Below are 17,969 nucleotides of genomic sequence, written 5' to 3'. Positions count from 1 at the left end.
AGGGTGTCCATAAAGGCTGCTATAGAGGGGGCAGCAGCATGCAAAGGGGGTGTGACTTTATTCAGTTTCCTGTAATCCACAGTCATACACAAGAAGTCATCTGGCTTTTTCGCTGGCCACACTGGGGAATTAAAAGGACTATGAGTGAACTTTATGGATGCCCACCCTCTCCAACTCCTGTAGAGTTTCTCCAATTTCATTGTGCCTCCCCCCAGGCAATTTATATTGCTTAGTACTTGTCACTCACTGAGGTACAGGAAGAGCTACAGGTGGGTGGTTAACATGTCCCCTCAATACTGCCTTTACCACATGTACCCTCAGTCTGAACTCACCTGCAGTGGTCTGTAACCACAAGCCCTGTAGCATATTGACACCCAAGATATATTCACGGGTGGGAGAAATGTATACATTATAATCCTTTGGGGGTAAGCGCCCTATATCCAATGGAATTTGGGCTTTCTTCACTCTAATTACCTTACCCCCATAGTCATCTATCACAGCAGGGGTCCCAGGAAAACGCTCAGGGTTGCCATAAATCAGAGAATATTCAGCTCCTGTGTTCACCAGGGAACATTGTACATTCATGGTGGATCAATGAATTGCTAATTCTACATGTGGTCTCTGGTCCCCACCACGACCCCTAAGGTGGGGGGCCTCGAGCCCCCTCTCAGTCAAACTGCGATGTCCAGTTGTCCTCCTGTGGGGGTGAGGGACCAGGTGGAGCCTGAGTGCTGTCCCTCAGGACAACTTGCAGGGACACAGGCCAGACATGGGGCTTTGCCTCTGGCTTCCATATCCTGGACCTCAGTGGCTGGAACTGCTGTTCTGGCTTTAATTGGTGCAATAGTTCTAAAAAGATCCTATTGGGCTTCCCATCAAGTTTATCTTTCACTTCCCCAGCCTTTATCAAATCAACCCACATCTGGGTCCTCCAGACCTTTATGGAGTCCTTTGCACCTGTCTTTTCAGCTGTAGCCTGTACTTCCTTCTGTGCTCTTATTGGTTCAACCTCTCTCAGATCTCCTGAAGTACGAGTAGCCTCACTTATGGGTTGCCCTATGTGGGGACAAGAATAGTCACTAGGGACCCAAAGAGAGATGGGGAAGCTGTATGGAGCACCAAATTTCTCATTCCTATGGTGAACAACTCCTCATCGCAGCCCTCTGGGTCCATATTACAGATGATATTTTTCATGCCCAGCTCCCAAACACCTGCTGGAGCTCTGCATATGTTTTCCAGCTGGTGGATAAGTATGATAAATCACCCTGATTAGGCCAAACTGTCCTGATAGCTGCTGTCAGCCAATCCAGAAGCTCCCCGATTCCCTGAGGTGTGACAGGGAATTTGAAATTGTTGCTGGAGGGAAGGGTGAGTCATCAAGGAAGGCAGTCTACGCATTTCGGAACCCAGCATAACAATGTTTTCCACCCCCATATCCCAAAGATGCAAAAGCCATGTAGGCAGAGGTTCCAACAACTTCTGCTGAAATCAGATGCTCATGTCCACCAGCTCATCCTGGATATAGAGGCAGAGCTGGAGTGCTCCACAACCTGGGGAGGAGGTGGCTTCTCCCCCTGAGGAGCCCCCGGTTGTCGCGTTTTTATTTTCTTAATTACAACAGGGCAGGCCTTTGATACAGGGGAGGCTGGTGCCTCAGCAACAGATGGGCCCTTGGCCCCACCCCCTCATCCTCTCCGGACACCTCCTCCACCGTCTCTGGAGCTGAAGGCACCGCCCTTTCCTCCTCCTCCCCCACCGCCTCCTGCTATGTGGCTTCCCCTGCTGCCTCCCGACTCGCTGCTAACATATCATCCGAGAGTGTGACCGTCTTCTCAATAACTGTCTTTTTCTTAAGGGCATCCGTAGGTCATCACGCAGCTCCTCCAAGCAACGCTGAAGTGTGTCTTTCTCCTCTATAACCCTTCCTACTACCTCAAGAAAAAGACATCCTACAATCCCAGCTACTACACAGCCACTCAGGGCCTCTAAGCAGTCTTCTATCTCACAGAAGGCTAATTCTGCACCTTCTGGTGTCTCCACTCTTCCTCAGTTCTGGGGAAGGTCCCACCCCTCTAGGAGGTGCTTTATCCTAGACCAATTCCCCACTAGGCGCTCCCCAATTAGAAGCTACACAGATAGGGGGCTCTCGGGTGAAGCTGCACCCTCTACCACTGCAGCCACTGGGGCCTCCCCACTATCCACAGGGATGGTTCCAGGCATCTCCCCACCATCTCTAGAGGCAGCCTGCCCAAGGGTCACTCCCATGTAGACAGGTTTTGGGTTCAGAGGTCCTGCCAACTGCCTCTAGATGTAACTCCAGAGGAAAATCCTGGGGCAAAATACCTTTGAGACTGAAATTAGTCAAAGGGAGAAATAAAGTGGGAGAAACCCATTTAATGTTTATAAGCAGTCATCCACTTCTGCTCTTCATGTCTCTTGTGACCTAGTTGCAGAAAAAACAGACCCCACCCAACTTCTGGGGTCCAGTACTTCCTTGCTCACCCCTGTAATTACCTATTGATATGGAGATGGACTACTTCTCTCCACCCCTTGAAAACACCTGTTGATATGGAGATGCACTAAGGCCAGGGAGAGATTCTGGAAACATTGCAATGTTACCCACATGTCTCACCTAGCGCACAGGGAGATCTCCCCAGATTGGATTGCCCGACAACATTTTGGTGACCACCAAGGGACTCTTTAGCATGGTACTCGCTAAAGGCACTCTGTGTCTTTTTCTCTTGGATCCTTGGTTGTTTTTGCATTCCTTGGTGGGTATGGGTCGGCCATTTAAAAGCCATTAGGACAGTCACCACCTACAATAAATCTCCTGTGTGAGGATAAGTTGGTCTCGGAATGGGTTAGATGGCTCTAGTTCACCTGCCAACCTCAAGACAATGTCCCTGCATTGAAGTACACTATGCAAAACACACCCCACCCCGGCTCCTTCCTCCTATAGGTGGTAGTCTCAGTTTCCAAGGGTCCATTTCCTCCCCTCCGGGTGCTCTGGGGTGCCTCCTCCTCAACTCAGTTTATCACTTCTTCCTCTCAGTTCCACGTTTATTCCCCTGCCTGTGTTAGAGTAGGAAGTTAGTAAGTGATAGCGGCAGAAGAGATGGGAGAGGTGGAAGCTGGTGACCTCTCTAGGTGGGTTTATAACCACTCTTTGCCTAAAATGAGAAGTAACACAGAGCCAGGAAATCCCCAAGGCTGACACCTGCACAGAGGACACTGAGACACATCCCAGGGACCTTGGCCCAGTCACATGGTCCTTAGAGTAAATTAGCATTAAATCCCAAGGACACTGAGACCTATCTGAGAATGACCTTGGTCCATTCCATGATGACCAGAACTTCTCCCACCATGGGTTTTTCTATCTGCATCATGTGCATGAGCACGCACAGAGCCAGAGCAGCGACACGATCTGAACCCGTTAGCCAACCCCTCACACTTTCCTATAAAACCAAGAAGTGTTCAGATCAGTGGGGCTGGTCCTGACTACTCAGGCCACCCGCTCTCTCTTCCAGAGTGTATGTTCTCCTTGCTCAGCAAAGCTGTCTTCTAGCCTTCTCTTGCTTCGTATTCCTTGTCTGTGCTCACGGAGGCAGGGTGAGAGAGACGCCTCCTAGTAACACAGGCAATTCAGATCATGGCTGCAGCCTGCAACCAGGTGGGGAAACAGGTAAGGAGGGGATCAATGGGGTCCCAACTTCCCTCAGTATGCAGCAGGGCAGGGACTCAAACTGTCCCTCTGGGCCCAGGGTCCCTGTGCCTTACACTACACCACTTCACGCTAGTGTGCGTGTGGGAGGAGAGATAGACAACAGTGAATCAGATGACCAATAACTGATCCAAGCAAATTATGACACAAAAACTGTTATTTAAAGCTGAGACCTAGAGAATGTGTTAACCAAGCAAAAAATGTGTGTTGATGTGTTTGTGTGTGTGTGTGTGTGTGTGTGTGTGTGTGTGGGCCTTCTTGCACAAGGAACATGTTTGAGGGGACCAGTACCTGTTGTATTGAAAACGAAAGCTTCCTGAAACAATACTTGGCTATGTGTGAGGTGCTTTGATATTTTATTTTCCGTTTCACTTTTAAAGATGCCAGCGACAGCTCACTGCAAGTATTTTATAATGAGTTGTGGGCTGTGGCTTGGAAAGCAGTGCTCCAGTTGGCCTGTTAGCTTGTTGCCCCTAGCTGAGTTGTTTTCCAAGTGTCAGTGTTCCCAAACCTGTTCGTGCCAGTTGCATTTTTTACTGGGGTTAGGAAATTTCATTCACGTCCTTCAAAATGAAATATGAGGGGGAGAAGCAAGAGTTGTTATTCATATGAAATCTAAGTTGAGAGCATGGAGAAGATTCCGTGAAGGTGTAACACTTAGAAACACTTAATTACGGGGCTTTGCAAGTGTCAGGAACGAAGGAGTGAAAGCAGGCAGAGTCCTTCCCTGTTTGGGGCTTTCCACCTCCCTCCCTCAGAACCCTCACTGGCAGGTCCGGCCAACGACCAGCATTCTCCATGGCAATGAGGAAAAGCAGAAGCAACATTTTCTTCTGAATGAGAAGGCTCTCCCTTTGACGGCCTGCAGTGGGGTAGCGAGGGGGTGGCAAGGAGGCTGCACTGAGGCCAGTGGGCTCCTAGGTGAGGGCTGGTGGGGACAGGGGCTTGCGCTGCTCCTTGCAAGGAGGAAAACCAGTCAGTTGTCGGGAGCTGAGGCTTCCACTCACCTCTTGGGTAGGATGCTAGAGGAGGAGCTCTGCCTTGCCCCGCCCCAGGGACTCCCTGTCCGTCATCGAAACTTCCACGTTTTTCTTGATCTTTTGGAATTGTCATGTGAGGGAAAAAGCATAAAGTGTGCAAAAATGCTGTGAATGTGAAGTGTTCAGGACCAAGAGAGGGTGTAAGGGGATGGGGGCCCACCTGCTCTGGGGTCAGGGCAGGCTTCCTTAGCATATGGTGCTTTAGCTGAGGATTTAGGGGACAAAGTGAGGGGTGAGGTTTTCTGATAGAGACCTGCAAAGGCTATTGTTGGGAGGCCAGAGTAATGCCAAGTTCCAGGGCCAGAGAAAGACTGGTCAGGGCCCTGGTGGCCAGGCAGGGGCTGAGGGCTCCTTGGCCAGGGAAGGAGCTTGTAACTTGTCCTGAAGGCAGTGGGAAGCCTTTGCTGAATTTGAAGAGCTGCATGGGGCTATTAGAGTTGCATTTTAATGAAGTCCATTAGGAGGGGTCAAGGGATGGCTGGGGATCTGACTGGAGGCGGTGACCTGCGCATCTTATTCTCAGCGGTGAAACCAAAACAGCTGGCATCACCTTCAGCAGGTGTCCCCTGGTGCCCTCAGCCGTGCAAGCAGGGGCAAAATCTTTCAGTTCTACCTCTGCCCTGTCTCAGCAATCCCCATGTGCCTTTGGAACTTTCTATGAAGGGAAGCAGTCGAAACAGTGGGAGAGTTTTAAGTAGTGTGACATGATTACACCTTCTTCCATCATGACCTATGTCAGTAACAGAAAAATGCCTAAACCATACTGTCTAAGATAATGAATAGTTACAAAGCAAACACCCATGTAATCATCACCTGGGTGAAGAAACCGAACACTGTGGGACCCCAGAAGCCACTCTCTGTCCCCTGCTATGTGTCTCCACGACTCCCTTGACTTTCACCATAATCACTTCTATTTTTCCTCATAGTTTTACCATCTGAGTATCCTCTTACCTCCTAAGCGTGCGCACTCCTCTTCGTTGCCAGGTGGCTGGAGGAAGGATAGAACAGAAGAGGACCTCTGTTCACTCCACCCTTCTCACCTGTCCCCAGAAGGGGATGGAGCACCCAAGGGTCTGAGCACTCGGGGAGGGGTCCCAGAGGCGCCCGATTCCATTGCCCCAGTCTGGGCTCCCCAGCCCAGGCTTGGCCTCCTCCCCACCAACAGCTCCTCATGGGGGGCTGTCAGGAGTGCTGGGGTTTGGGGTCCTACCCACTACCCTGGAACCCACTGTCCAGGGAGGCCTCTCACCTTCTTGGACAGGGAGACAGGAGTTCGGAGTTTCCTGTTTCACATAGGAAAATGGAGTTAGGGAGGATAGAAGACACACAAGGCCACCAGGTCAGGAAGTGAGAGATGGGGTCAGCTCCTTTGAACACAGTTCTGTCTGGCTCCTGATCCAGTGTTCTTGTATCTCCCTGCAGCAGGGTCTTGTGCCCTTTATTTGCATAACAAGTTAGTTTGGGGGCCAAGAAGAGAGAGGTTTTGAGGTGCTCAGAATACTGGACACTCTCAGGACTCTGGGGAACAGACATAAGAACTTCAACTGGCCCCAGGTGGCGCCAAAAACCAAGTCTTCACATTCTCTTTCCCTTTTTAGAGGAGCTGGGATCCCGGCCCGGAGCTGCTCTCCTGGGTCCCAGGGCACAGAGCTGAGGCCTTCCAAAGGGCAGGGGAGAGCCCAGCTCCCCAGAGCCAGACCTTGTAGGGGAGGCAGGAGTGGGGCCACGGGAGGGCTCCGACTTCCCCCGTACCTGCCGCCCTTCTTTTATTCCCATTCCGTGATCTCCCAAGCCAGACACCTGCTCCACCCTTCAGCCACAGTGTGACATTCCTTTGTGGAAAGATCTTGGGGATGAGAGGAGGAGGACATAGGAGAGGGAAGGCGGGGCTGGGGCGGCTGCAGGACACTGGCTGGGCTCCAAAGGGACTAGGAGTCTGAGGCCAGGGCCTGCACTCCCGACCACACTGGGCATGAGGTGGGGGTTGGGGGGGGCTTCGGCTGTCCCTCCCCTTTTCCTCTTTGGGGGGCAGAGGCCTCTCTCCTGCGCACTCCCTTCCCCCGTCTTCCTGTCTTCTTTGAGAAAGCTCCAACTGACGTCCCCCTTGGGGTGGAACCCAACCAAAGCTGACACAGCAGCAGTGGATGTCAGGCAGGAGCCGCCAGTCACCAGGAGGGGCAGTGTAGGAGGCAGGAGGCTAGGCTGCCTGGAGTGGCCCTGATGAGCAGCTTGAGGCCAACCTGCACTGCAGGGCTAAATCCCCTCATCTCCTCTGCCTAAGTGCCTTCTTCCAGTGAGATTATCTCAGCCTGGGCTGACATCTCCGTCCACCTGCAGCCATGGATGCCGCTCTGCTCCTGAACGTGGAAGGGATCAAGAAGACCATTCTGCACGGCGGCAAGCGGGAGCTCCCAAACTTCATCACCGGATCCCGAGTGAGTAGGTCCTGTGCCCCCAGACCACAGAGGGCACCCCATCATGGTGGCCTTCTGCTTTCCAGCTGTGCCACATGGCCCTTCAACTAACCTTCAGCTTTGCCAAAAAACAGCCAGGGGTGCCAGTCCTGGAATTATCCACCTCTGGGCATCTGGGAAGCTCTGAAGTGGTGCCCATTCACTGGGCATTTTTGATACTTTGCAAATTAAACTTCAGCATGGGGTGGGGGAAGGGCTTTGGGAATATTCTGAAGCCCCAAATGTTGAGCAAGGACGAAGGACACTCAGGGGTCATGGTATTTGTCTACAAATCCTTGGTAGGCTTCCCCGGGGATGACGGCGTGGCTGCCTCTGTGGCCTCAGATCTAGGGCTCATTAGGGAAGGCAGAGCTGTGGAGAGTGGGATGGGCCCTTACGAGGGAGTGATTCCTTGTCACTGGGGGCGTGAAGGCAGGGTGGGATGCTCTGGGGTCTGAGGCTGGGTGAGGACAGCCCTGAGTCAGTGATAGTGGGTGGCTTCTGCTGTGCCTTGGGAGGTGTGTCTAGGCCACGGTATACTCTCTTGGTGACCAGGTGACCTTTCATTTCCGCACCACAAAATGTGATGAGGATCGGACTGTGATCGACGACAGCAGGCAGGTGGGCCAGCCCATGCACATCATCATCGGGAACATGTTCAAGCTGGAGGTCTGGGAAATCCTGCTGACGTCCATGCGGGTCAGCGAGGTGGCCGAGTTCTGGTGTGACACCATCGTAAGTAGGCTACACTGGCCCTTTCCCTGGAGGGGCCTTCTACAGGGTCTACCCATCCACTTTGCAGGGCTGCTGTGTATCAAGAAACAGGGGTAAAAGAAAACCCTGCAAGGCAAATCCCACATCCTCATTCTCTGCCACTGTAAAGATAGAGATGGATGCCCCCCAAAGGATGCACCTCTAAAGTGACAAGCAGTGTCATGCCTGGCTGGTGGGAGGTGGGAGCAGGGCCTTGCCCAGGAGGGGGACCCTGCCCACCTCACAGTCCTCACTTCTGTACAGGATTACTAGGTTCTGGAGGCTTTGGCCAATACTCACTTTCCAGCCCTCCTCCCCACTCCTCTCGACATCGTGGAGTTGTTTTACATAAATGGTGCTCTTACAGACCGCCCCCCCCCCGCATGACTCAGCCTCCTTGTTCTGTGGCCCAGGGAGAAGTGGCAAAACTCATTGACTTTTAAACAAATGTTTTTCCATTTCTAACATATACAAAAATCAACAACAAGTAGAGTGGACTTCGAAGTATCCATCACCCTGTGCCAGCCCCTATCAATGCACCCTCTACCCCCATCCACCTCCCTTCCTTGTCCCACGTGGTCAAAGCGCTTTCCAGGCACCATATGGTTTCATCTGCAAATATGAAAATTTCTATGTCTAAAAAGAAGGATATTAAAAAACACATCAATATTGTATTTTTAAAAAAACTCCTATAACTCCTTAATACCAACTAATATCCAGTCACTTCAGTTTTCTTTATGGTTGGTTGGCTCAAATCAGGACCCGAAGTCCATGCATGGAGCTTTGTTGATATGCCTCTTGAGTTCATTTTTATCTATTGGTTCTCTTTCCTTTTTCCCTTGATGTGGATTTGTGGCAGGAACGTATCCTGTAGAAGTTGCCACATTCTGATTTTGCTGGTGGCTTTGCCATGGGATGTTTAACATGTTGCTGTCTCACATTTTCTATAGATTGTGCTGTGTGCTTCCCACCGGGAGGCATTCTGCATCTGCTTACCCTCTTATTGTGATGGCAGTATTGATTGGTAGGTTCGGATGTTGAAGGTCTGATTAGCCATTACAAAGCTCCCCCTGGACTTTCACCGAGTGGATTTAGCAGCTATTGATGGTGAATTACCATACTTAACTATTTCATCAGGGGCCACTGATCTTTTGAAAGAGCAATCTGGGGGAGAGACCTGGGTTTGAAGGCTTGCTCTGTCAATTATTAGCTGTGTGACTTTGGGGAAATCCTTTCTCCCTGACACTCTATTTCCTTATCTATAAACAAAGCCTTGTGTTAAGGGGATTTTGTGGGGACTACATAATATGATGTATACTAGGTCAAATCATAGTATAGGGCAGTTGAGAAGTGGGAGCTATTATTTTGAGCTTGAAGAATTTTAGGAACTTAACTCCCTCATTTTACCAATGAGGAAATGTATGACTCAGAGAAGGAAGATAACTTGCTTTTGGTCAAGCTAGTTAAGGAACAGGATTAGGGTGGGATCACTGGTCTCCTCACCCCCCATCCAGTGTCTGTTTCTCTCTATAATGGCTGATAGAGCCAGGCTGCAATGTTGCCCTCCACCACTAGGGGAGCCCATCCAACACTTTATTCATTTCTTCATTTCAGCAAATATCAGTTGAGCATCTTTTCTCTGTATATTAGTCGTTGTGTTATTCTTCATCTTGGTGTTTTAACATTTTTTAAGGTATTTTATTTTCAATGGGTCAATTTTTCAGAAAATTGGTTTCTTTGTGGTTTCAGTTAGTTTAAAATGCTATCTACTGGCTTTGCTTACAAGTAGCTCCTGCACTTTTTAGACTGTACATACCTGTAGTTTAGGCCATATGTCAGACAAGGCTTTGTCACCAACAAGAGCCCCTCCTCCATAGGATGCTATTTGCTAACACAGGAGAGCCTAGTGCACAGAGGGCTGTCAATACATTCTTGATTGGTTGCTTGATTTGTTGTTTGTAAAGCTACAAGCTCCCGCTGATTCCCATAATATTGGCATGGCTCTTTGTTTCCTGGGGTGTCTGTTCTTTTGACCACATCAATTGTCACATGAGTGCCTTACCCATCTCACAGCCTGGCAACCTTTATGCCACAGTGACTGTCAGTTTTTCTTAGTAGCCCCCCACACCTCCTCCCAGCCCACAGTTGCCATGATTGTACAGGCATACACACACACATACACTTTCCAGAATAATTTGTCTAACTACATATCCACATTTTATTCATCCATGTACCTTAGGCATCCATTCATTCATCCCTCTTTTCAATCAAGATTATTTATAATCTAGTCTTCTAACACTAAGCATCCATCCATCATCTATCATCTGTCTATCTATCTATCATCTGAAAACATTCACTGGGCACCAGGTTTGGCCTGTGCTGGCTGTTAGTAATGAAACAAAGTCCAAAGAACTTCAATTCTATAGAGAGAGCAGACACCTAAGCAATCACAGTGCAGGGCATCCAGGGCTATGACATAAGTAAGTGAAGGTTTAGGGCCACAGACCAGGGGCAGCTAAACGTTTAAGGATCTTAGAGAGGGAATTCTTCAAGAAGATGACATTGAACTGGGTCTTGAAGGATGAATAGGAGTTCCCCAGGCCTAGAAGTGGGGAGATAAGTAGCATGCAGGCCAGGAAGTGAGAAAAGAACTGGCAAGTTACATTTCATTGGTCCTTTCTCTGTATCTGCATCTACATGTGGCATCTCTCCACTTAGGCATCTGAGGTTTGGAAAGACTCAGCAATCAGTGGGCAGTTATGTCTGTCTGAAAAAGGACTTAGGAGGGCCTGGCTTTCCTCCACCAGTTGCTGCTTGTCACTCCATGCAGAAGCTTCTGCCTGCATAGTCCTCACTGGGTTACCTTGACATTCAAATCTCTGCAGGAGCAGTGGCTTCCTCCCTCCCTCCCCTTCCCCTAAACCAGAGAGGCAAGGTTGGTCAGGGACTCTGGGAGCTTCTGCCTTGAAATGCACTCCTCCCTGGTCCACACCCCACCCCACCCCCAGCCTAGGGAGGACACTAGTCTCCCTGTGGGATTTTGGGCTGGTGCCCAGTCTTGTGGGGCCAAGGGCTGCAAACTCAAATTCCACCAGGGACCTGGAACCCTGGTTGGCCAGAGATCACCTGCTCCACACAAAGCAGGCAGCTGCTCCTCAGCCTCAACAGGATGGTTGCCTGTGAAAGGGGCAGGCACAGTGTGGCTAGATAGTCTGTGTTTTTAAGACAAGTCAGACATATTCATTACCATGTCAACTCTCTCAATGATTAAATGCTGGCAATTAATTAACAAAACCCTCACAAGATGATGGATAAGACAAAACCCATCTTTGGGCTGAATATGGCTTAGAGCACACCAGTTTATAGCCTCTGCATATAGCCCCTCAGATGGAACCAGGCTCTGGTCTTGAAGCTGCAGAGAGGGGCAGTGGTCTTGGTGTTGGCTGCTCATCACAGCTCTGGGGTTGACTCCCAGAGGCTGGGCCCAGCTCCCCAGAGACTCCACAGTGGCTCTGGCTGCCCTACCAGCCTGCACTTGGGCAAGTTGAACCCTGACAGTGGTTACAGAGCTGAGATGTCCACCCTTCCCCTTCCCTCAGAGGAGGCAATGCCCAGGTACACACAGGACTCAGAACCTTCCTCTGGCCTTTATCTACTTTTCTGGGATTTCTTCTCACTCATGTGGCATCCCAAAGCCCCAGGTACAGAGGAGAGGCCCTGGAGGTACTTCGGTGGCAGGTGGCTAGTGGGATGAGGTTTGCATCTGAGGTCATGCCCAAGCGGCTGTCCAGCCTTGGGGTCTAAGTTCACAGTGAGGATGGGGGCCTGTGAGCTGCAGAAGGCTGTATCAGGGCCAGATTCCCCCACCCCCACCCATCCTGGGAGCCCTCCCTCCTTCACTCTAACCTAATCCCAACAGGCTTAAGTACCATCTGGTCATCTCTCGCAAAGAAGCCAAGTGCATTCTGGGTTAATCCGAGCTGGTCAGGCAGGGAGGGAATGACCTTCATCCCTGTGCCGGTGAGTTGGAGGATAAGCTGAACTGTTTCTGTCCCCCCACTTTCCCAACAGTGTGTCTCTACTGGCATTGCCATGTGGGAGCCTGAGATGCCAGTTTAGGACCCAGGCCAAGTAGAGACCATTTTTTGGGTTTCTCAGCTCACAAATGGGAAGGCTGGGGCCCAGCATGGTACAGGCTTTGCCTGAGGCCAAACGGCTGAGTTTTCGAGCCCTTCTCTACCCCAAGGGTACCAATCCTGGCTCCTGGTGTGATGAGCCAGACCTCCACCTGCACCACCTCACTGAACCCCTACAACAGTCCTACTACTGGACAGGTGCATCTGTGAGGACAGAGCTCAGAGAGGTGTGGAGACTGGGGCTCACTGCTCATCAGCTGCACTCCAGGATGCTCACCCGGCCCTCCTGGACCCTGGAGCCCCACTCCTTCTGCTCTCTCCATACTTCCCTCCTTGCGAGTCACAGGCTTCCTGGTCTCCATGGGAGAGAAACGTGTTGGAGTTGACCACAAGGGCCGTCAAGAGGCTGTGTGGCATTGTGGCTAGAGTGTGTACGCACCCAGCCATGTCCTTTCCTAGCTGTGTGACCTTAAGCAAGTTACTTAACGTCTCGGGGCTCCAGTTTCCTCATCTGTAAAATGGGGCTAATAGTAGTGACTTCTTTGCTGGGTCATCTTAAGGACTGAAGGAGCTCACAGGTGTAGAATGCTTTGTCTGGCACACAGTTAGGCCCAGTTACTAGTGGGGGACGCTGCGGGCAGTAAGTAATGGCCGTGGAGTGGTTGTGGTATGGCAGTAGGATTCCTGCTGAGACAGGCCTCCGAGGGGGTGGTTCTTGTGGCCCAGCTGGCTCTGAGCAGACAGCCCAGATGACATCTGTCCATCTTTCCCCACAGCACACAGGGGTCTACCCCATCCTGTCCCGGAGTCTGCGGCAGATGGCGGAGGGCAAGGACCCAACAGAGTGGCATGTGCACACGTGTGGGTTGGCCAACATGTTTGCCTACCACACGCTGGGCTACGAGGACCTGGATGAGCTGCAGAAGGAGCCACAGCCTCTGATCTTCATGATAGAGTTACTGCAGGTGTGACCCCGGGGGTGCAGGGCTGTCCCAGCGGCAGAGAGCAACCCCGGGCAGTGACACCATGGGAGCTAACTTCACGGGTCACTGGAAATCACCCACATTCTCTTTAGAGAAGAAAGCGTTCATAAACCACAGGGGAAGTGGAATTTGACTCTCCCACCCCCACCAAAAAGTCCCTTGCCTGTTTCAAGGGAAAAGCCCACTTGGGACCAATTTTTAATGTCATTGTTTTTCATTTCACTTTTGTTGGTTATCTACTCCCATTTTTTCCCCCAGAAGTTTAGAATTATATCTGCATCCCCAGACCTGGTTTTGAACCAACACTGCGGGAGACTGCATGGAACTATCCACACCCTTTCACCCAGACCCCAGAGTGACTGACAGTCAGTGTTTGTGGGGTAATGGGAGAGGGTCAAGTCCAGGTCAGAACTCAGCTTATGGCCTAGGATGCAGTTCAGCCTGAAGGCTATCTTGGTGAATACGAATAAATAAGAGAATAGTGTCAACAAAGGGCCTTTACTGGCCTGTTTGAACAGTTGTGCAGTTTGTACACTTATTACAGTCCCTGTTTGTATTTCCATAGTGATAGTTTTCCAGCAGATGGCAAACAAGTGTCTTGTTTTCACGAAATGATTATCATGGCAATTTTCTGAATATTGGAACTAAAGTGTGTTGACAAAGGGCACTTTTCTATAATTGGCACAAAGGCACTGGTGTAGGTTAGGGCCCCAGGGCCTCCTTGCTTGCCCCATTTATAGGTGTTTGACCAGCAAGCATGATTCCGTTGGCCAAAGCCCACTGTGGACAAGTAGAGCTGACCTCAGTGAGGTGTGCTGGGGTCTGCTTTCTCTGGTCCCTACATGCTGGGGTGCAGGCACCCGGGGTTCCCACCTCACTGACCTGCAGTTCTTGGGCCAGGTGGAGGCCCCCAGCGAGTATCAGAGGGAGACCTGGAACCTGAGCAATGATGAGAAGATGCATGCGGTGCCCATCCTCCATGGAGAAGGAAACCGGCTCTTCAAGCTGGGCCGCTACAGTGAGGCCTCCACCAAGTACCAGGAAGCCATCGTCTGCCTGAGGAACCTGCAGACCAAGGTGGGAGGCTGCCCAGTCCGTGGTCACGGTGAGGGTCGGGCCACAGCCAGAGCTCACAGCAGACTTTTCTCCACTGTGCAGGAGAAGCCCTGGGAGGTGCAGTGGCTGAAGCTGGAAAAGATGATCAACACCCTGATTCTCAACTACTGCCAGTGCCTGCTGATGGAGGAGGAGTACTATGAGGTGCTGGAGCACACCAGTGATATCCTGCGGCACCACCCAGGTGGGCAGCCGCGTGGGGGTGGGGTGGGGGCCCGCGGGCCACGGTCACTCACCTTCCAAAACTTCAGAGGACTCTGACCCTTCCAGGGTGCCAAGCTAGCCTCACTCAGCAGGGCTTCCCCAAGCCCATAACTGTATCTGGTGATGGGTGACCAGCTCCTACCCTGGCCTGTCTTTTAATGTGCATTAGGACAGACCTGTAAGTAGCTCATCAGACCTGCGGTTGTGTGGAGCATTAAACAGGTTTTTTTTTTTTTAAAAAGGGAACAATTATACAGAGAAAAATACTAAGTAGATACTAGTGCGGGCATAGGGCTTGAGGCCGACACAACTTGGGGAGCCTCTGTAAGGAAGTGAAGCATTAGTCACAGGGCCTTAAGGAGGGTCCCCGAAAGGGAGAGGGTAGGTACTGCTCTGAGCGTTTTTGTCCGGATTTACATTCGAGGAGACGCCTTTGTTTGGAGGTGCCGAGAGGTTAAGGATCAAGGTCAAGGTTAAGGGTTTGTAAACCAGTAAGGCCCAGCCGGGGCTTCTGAGGAGCCAATCCTCCCTGCAGGCATCGTGAAGGCCTACTACGTGCGGGCCCGGGCTCACGCGGAGGTGTGGAACGAGGCGGAGGCCAAGGCGGACCTGGAGAAAGTGCTGGAGCTGGAGCCGTCCATGCAGAAGGCGGTGCGCCGGCAGCTGAGGCTTTTGGAGAGCCGCCTGCAGGAGAGGCGGGAGGAGGAGCGGCTGCGCTGCCGGAACATGCTGGCCTAGGGCGCCGCCGGCCCCCTGCCGCCCCCTGCCCTTCAGACCACCCTGCCCCCTCCGCCCTGCCGCCCCCTGCCCATCTCCCCGCTTCCGCCGCCCCGCCGCCCGCCACTGGCCCTCCAGCCACTGCGCGGACCTCTCTGCACCCTCCAGGCAGCCAGCAGATGCCAGGCCATTTCTGGTTCAGTTGATCAGGATTTGGGTGTCACTTTTGAATATTGAAAGTTGACGTTTTAAATCAAAATAACACATGTCCGTGGTAAAAAGCCCCCAAAGGGCACAGAAGAGCTTATGAATCCAGGTAAAGTTCCTGCCCTACGCCTCGCATTCCTTAGCCAGAACTAGTGATTACAACTGACCCTGCTTTTTATTCTTCGGGTAGTTGTCTGTACCTCCAAAGAATGTGTTTAAATCAGTTTCTCCACACATGGTTCCTACCCCATGTCAAGAAGGAATGAGGACTGCCTCGAGGCCTCCTCCTCCCTCCCACCACCCCCTTCCCCCCAGATTTAAATAGTTCTATTTTGGTTCTTTGCTCGGTTATTTTGTAGCTTCATATACACTTCATCCGCAGCTCTGTGGGATCCTTGTTTGCTCTCTTCTGAGTAGGGTAAGGGCGGCAGCGGTGGGACCCCACCTCCCATCCCCGACCTCCTCCTGCCTGACAGCTGATGTCTGATGTCCCGTTACTTTTCCATCCTCCAGGCTGTTAACGTCTATGTTCTGTCTGTAATGAAAATTAAATCTTTTGTGCTTTGTCCATAGGTTGACTCTAAAATTTGAAAACCAATAAACAGCACTTACATGACTATGGCCTTGTAAGTATGTCTCCCCACAGGGCCACGCGTGGTGCTGAGACTGCATTTTTTTCTGTGGTTCCAAATTTACCACCACCAGGTCACCAGAATGAGGAGATTTCCAGTTTCAGGACTGGCAGTGTATGTTTTAAAGTGGGAGTGTTTATTTTTTTTCTCTTCTTGCCTTCTCTCCTGTGGCACTAGGAGATTTGAGGTTTAAGCCCTCCCACCTTGGAGGAAAGAAGGGTTAAGTTTTGGTTGATTCAGGCTCTATCCAATGGTCCATCCAGGTCTGCTGTGAGAGAACCAGGAGGTGAGGGTGGGGGTTTCAGAGGAGGTCAAGGCGAGGGGACGTTATGAGCCATGGAAGCAGAAGGGGAGGGCTGTCCTGGGCTGGAGAAAGTGGTGCAGAGGGGTGCAGAGGAGAGCAGAGGGGACCTTCATCTGTCTCCTCATAACCCTGGAAGGGGGTCACGTGTGGCTCAGAAGCAGATAGAGTGCCTGGCAAGGGGCGTTAATTGCAGACTAGAAACTTTGGCATGAAGATTCCAGCCTCCACTGTCCTGTCCATTTTCTGTATGCAGCCTTCCCATTGGCTGTCCTTTATCACCTCATTTGTGACCTCCCTGTAGGACTGATGCCCGAACGTGTCCCAGGAAAGACCCTGCTTGGTTCTGTCCAACTCGTTCTGTGTGGAATTCTCCTTTCCTGATGCCCCAGGACATTTGCAAGCCCAAGAAAACAGAGGGGTAGGGGCCAGGACACCTGTGGAGTGCAGGGGGAGACACCTGGTGTCAATACTCAAGGAGATATTGAACTGAAACAACTGGGGACCCGTCTCCTTCCTCTGGAGCAGTTTTTGAGGCCATTTCTATTATAAAGGCCCCAGAAGCCCTTCTTCCATGCCCTCCAAGGGTTTAAAGTCACAGAGCTGAGCTAGGGTCCCACAGCAGGCTGCCTCCCCACCCCAGGCCTCTGGTCTCTGCACTGGCTTACTTGTGGGCTCTGACAGCAGCTTCCAAGGAGGTCCTGGCTGGCCAGGTCTGAGCAGGGGGTTGGGAGGGGATGCAGGAGGTCCCCGGGGGCATCTTCTCCAGAGTCCCTTTCCGTAGTTTCCAAGGGACCTAGCGAAGCCTTTGTTCATGAGTGGCCAGCAGGGGGCAGCAGAGACTAGGCAGAGTGTGGTCTCCAGGCCAGGAGCTGGGGTTCTTGGGGACCTCCCAGAGAAAGCTCTGGGCTCCAGATGTGGCGGTCCTCCGTGGGCCCCAATAACTCTTTACTCCTATGGGGTCGCAGGGTCAGGCTGGGTGGTGACCGGGAAGGAAGGATTTAGAACCATAGAACTAGGATGCCAGTAGACTAGGGCCTCTGTCCCTTCTTGCAAAGACAGGGAAACTGGGGCTCAAAGAAGGGCACTGACTTTCTAGATCCCATTCCGAAGCTGGGGTAGACCCAGGGGTGGCCCTCCAGGGTTCCAGATATGTGGGCTGGGGCTTTTTGTACAACACTGGGCTGCCTCCCTCGCCAGACAGTCCATATGTAGGTATGATGTATTTTAAAAGAGAGAGAGAGGGAGAGCAACAGGAAGAAAGGAAGGAAGACAGAAAGAAGCAGCTTCTGCAAGGGAGTAGGACAGCGGGCTTTGTGTGGGAGCGGTTGGAGGGGCTAACACGGGAGGGGCTCGTGTGGGCTCTGCAGCCCCCTCTGGCCTGCTCCCTCCTGAGAATCGACTTGTTAACGAAGGCTTCTCTTCCCAGGTTTGAGGCACCCCCCTGACCTCTGTCTTAGCTGGTGTTTAGGGACCCAGACCAGGGAGTGATTTAGGAGGGTGGTAAGGGGCTGGGTGGCCAGGGGATGGGTGCCCCTGGGTACTGGGCAGGTGTATATTTCCTGGTGCTGCTATAGCAAATTACCCCATCTCAATGGCTCAGAACAGCACAGATTTACTCTATTACAATTCTGAAAGTCAGAAATCCTAAAATAGGTCAGCAGGGTCGTGCTTTTTCCCCAGGCTCAAGAGGAGAAGCAGTTTCC

The 17,969-nt window shown here is 51.7% G+C and overlaps 1 protein-coding gene across 1 annotated transcript; it reads left to right on the top strand.

Moving 5' to 3' along the window:
* The first annotated feature begins 6,860 nt into the window (after nt 1–6,860).
* On the top strand, nt 6,861–15,946 carry AIPL1 (aryl hydrocarbon receptor interacting protein like 1). The gene is made up of 6 exons (XM_036896251.2): nt 6,861–7,196; nt 7,770–7,949; nt 12,880–13,068; nt 13,987–14,163; nt 14,245–14,386; nt 14,942–15,946. The coding sequence occupies exons 1-6, from the start codon at nt 7,101–7,103 to the stop codon at nt 15,142–15,144; spliced, it is 987 nt and encodes a 328-aa protein (XP_036752146.2). The 5' UTR covers nt 6,861–7,100; the 3' UTR covers nt 15,145–15,946.
* Nucleotides 15,947–17,969: the final 2,023 nt, after the last annotated feature.

Source organism: Manis pentadactyla, chromosome 4 (genome assembly GCF_030020395.1).
Source record: "Manis pentadactyla isolate mManPen7 chromosome 4, mManPen7.hap1, whole genome shotgun sequence".
Taxonomy (NCBI): domain Eukaryota; kingdom Metazoa; phylum Chordata; class Mammalia; order Pholidota; family Manidae; genus Manis; species Manis pentadactyla.
The sequence above is the reverse complement of the archived record's forward strand: the minus strand, read 5'-3'. Positions and strand labels throughout refer to the sequence as shown.

Bases quoted from the DNA above. Each gene is read 5' to 3' on its own strand.
- AIPL1 (XM_036896251.2), top strand. From the start codon at position 7,101: ATGGATGCCGCTCTGCTCCTGAACGTGGAAGGGATCAAGAAGACCATT. The intron at 7,950-12,879 runs GTAAGTAGGCTA...CTTTCCCCACAG, and splicing joins AGTTCTGGTGTGACACCATC to CACACAGGGGTCTACCCCAT. The intron at 14,387-14,941 runs GTGGGCAGCCGC...TCCTCCCTGCAG, and splicing joins TATCCTGCGGCACCACCCAG to GCATCGTGAAGGCCTACTAC.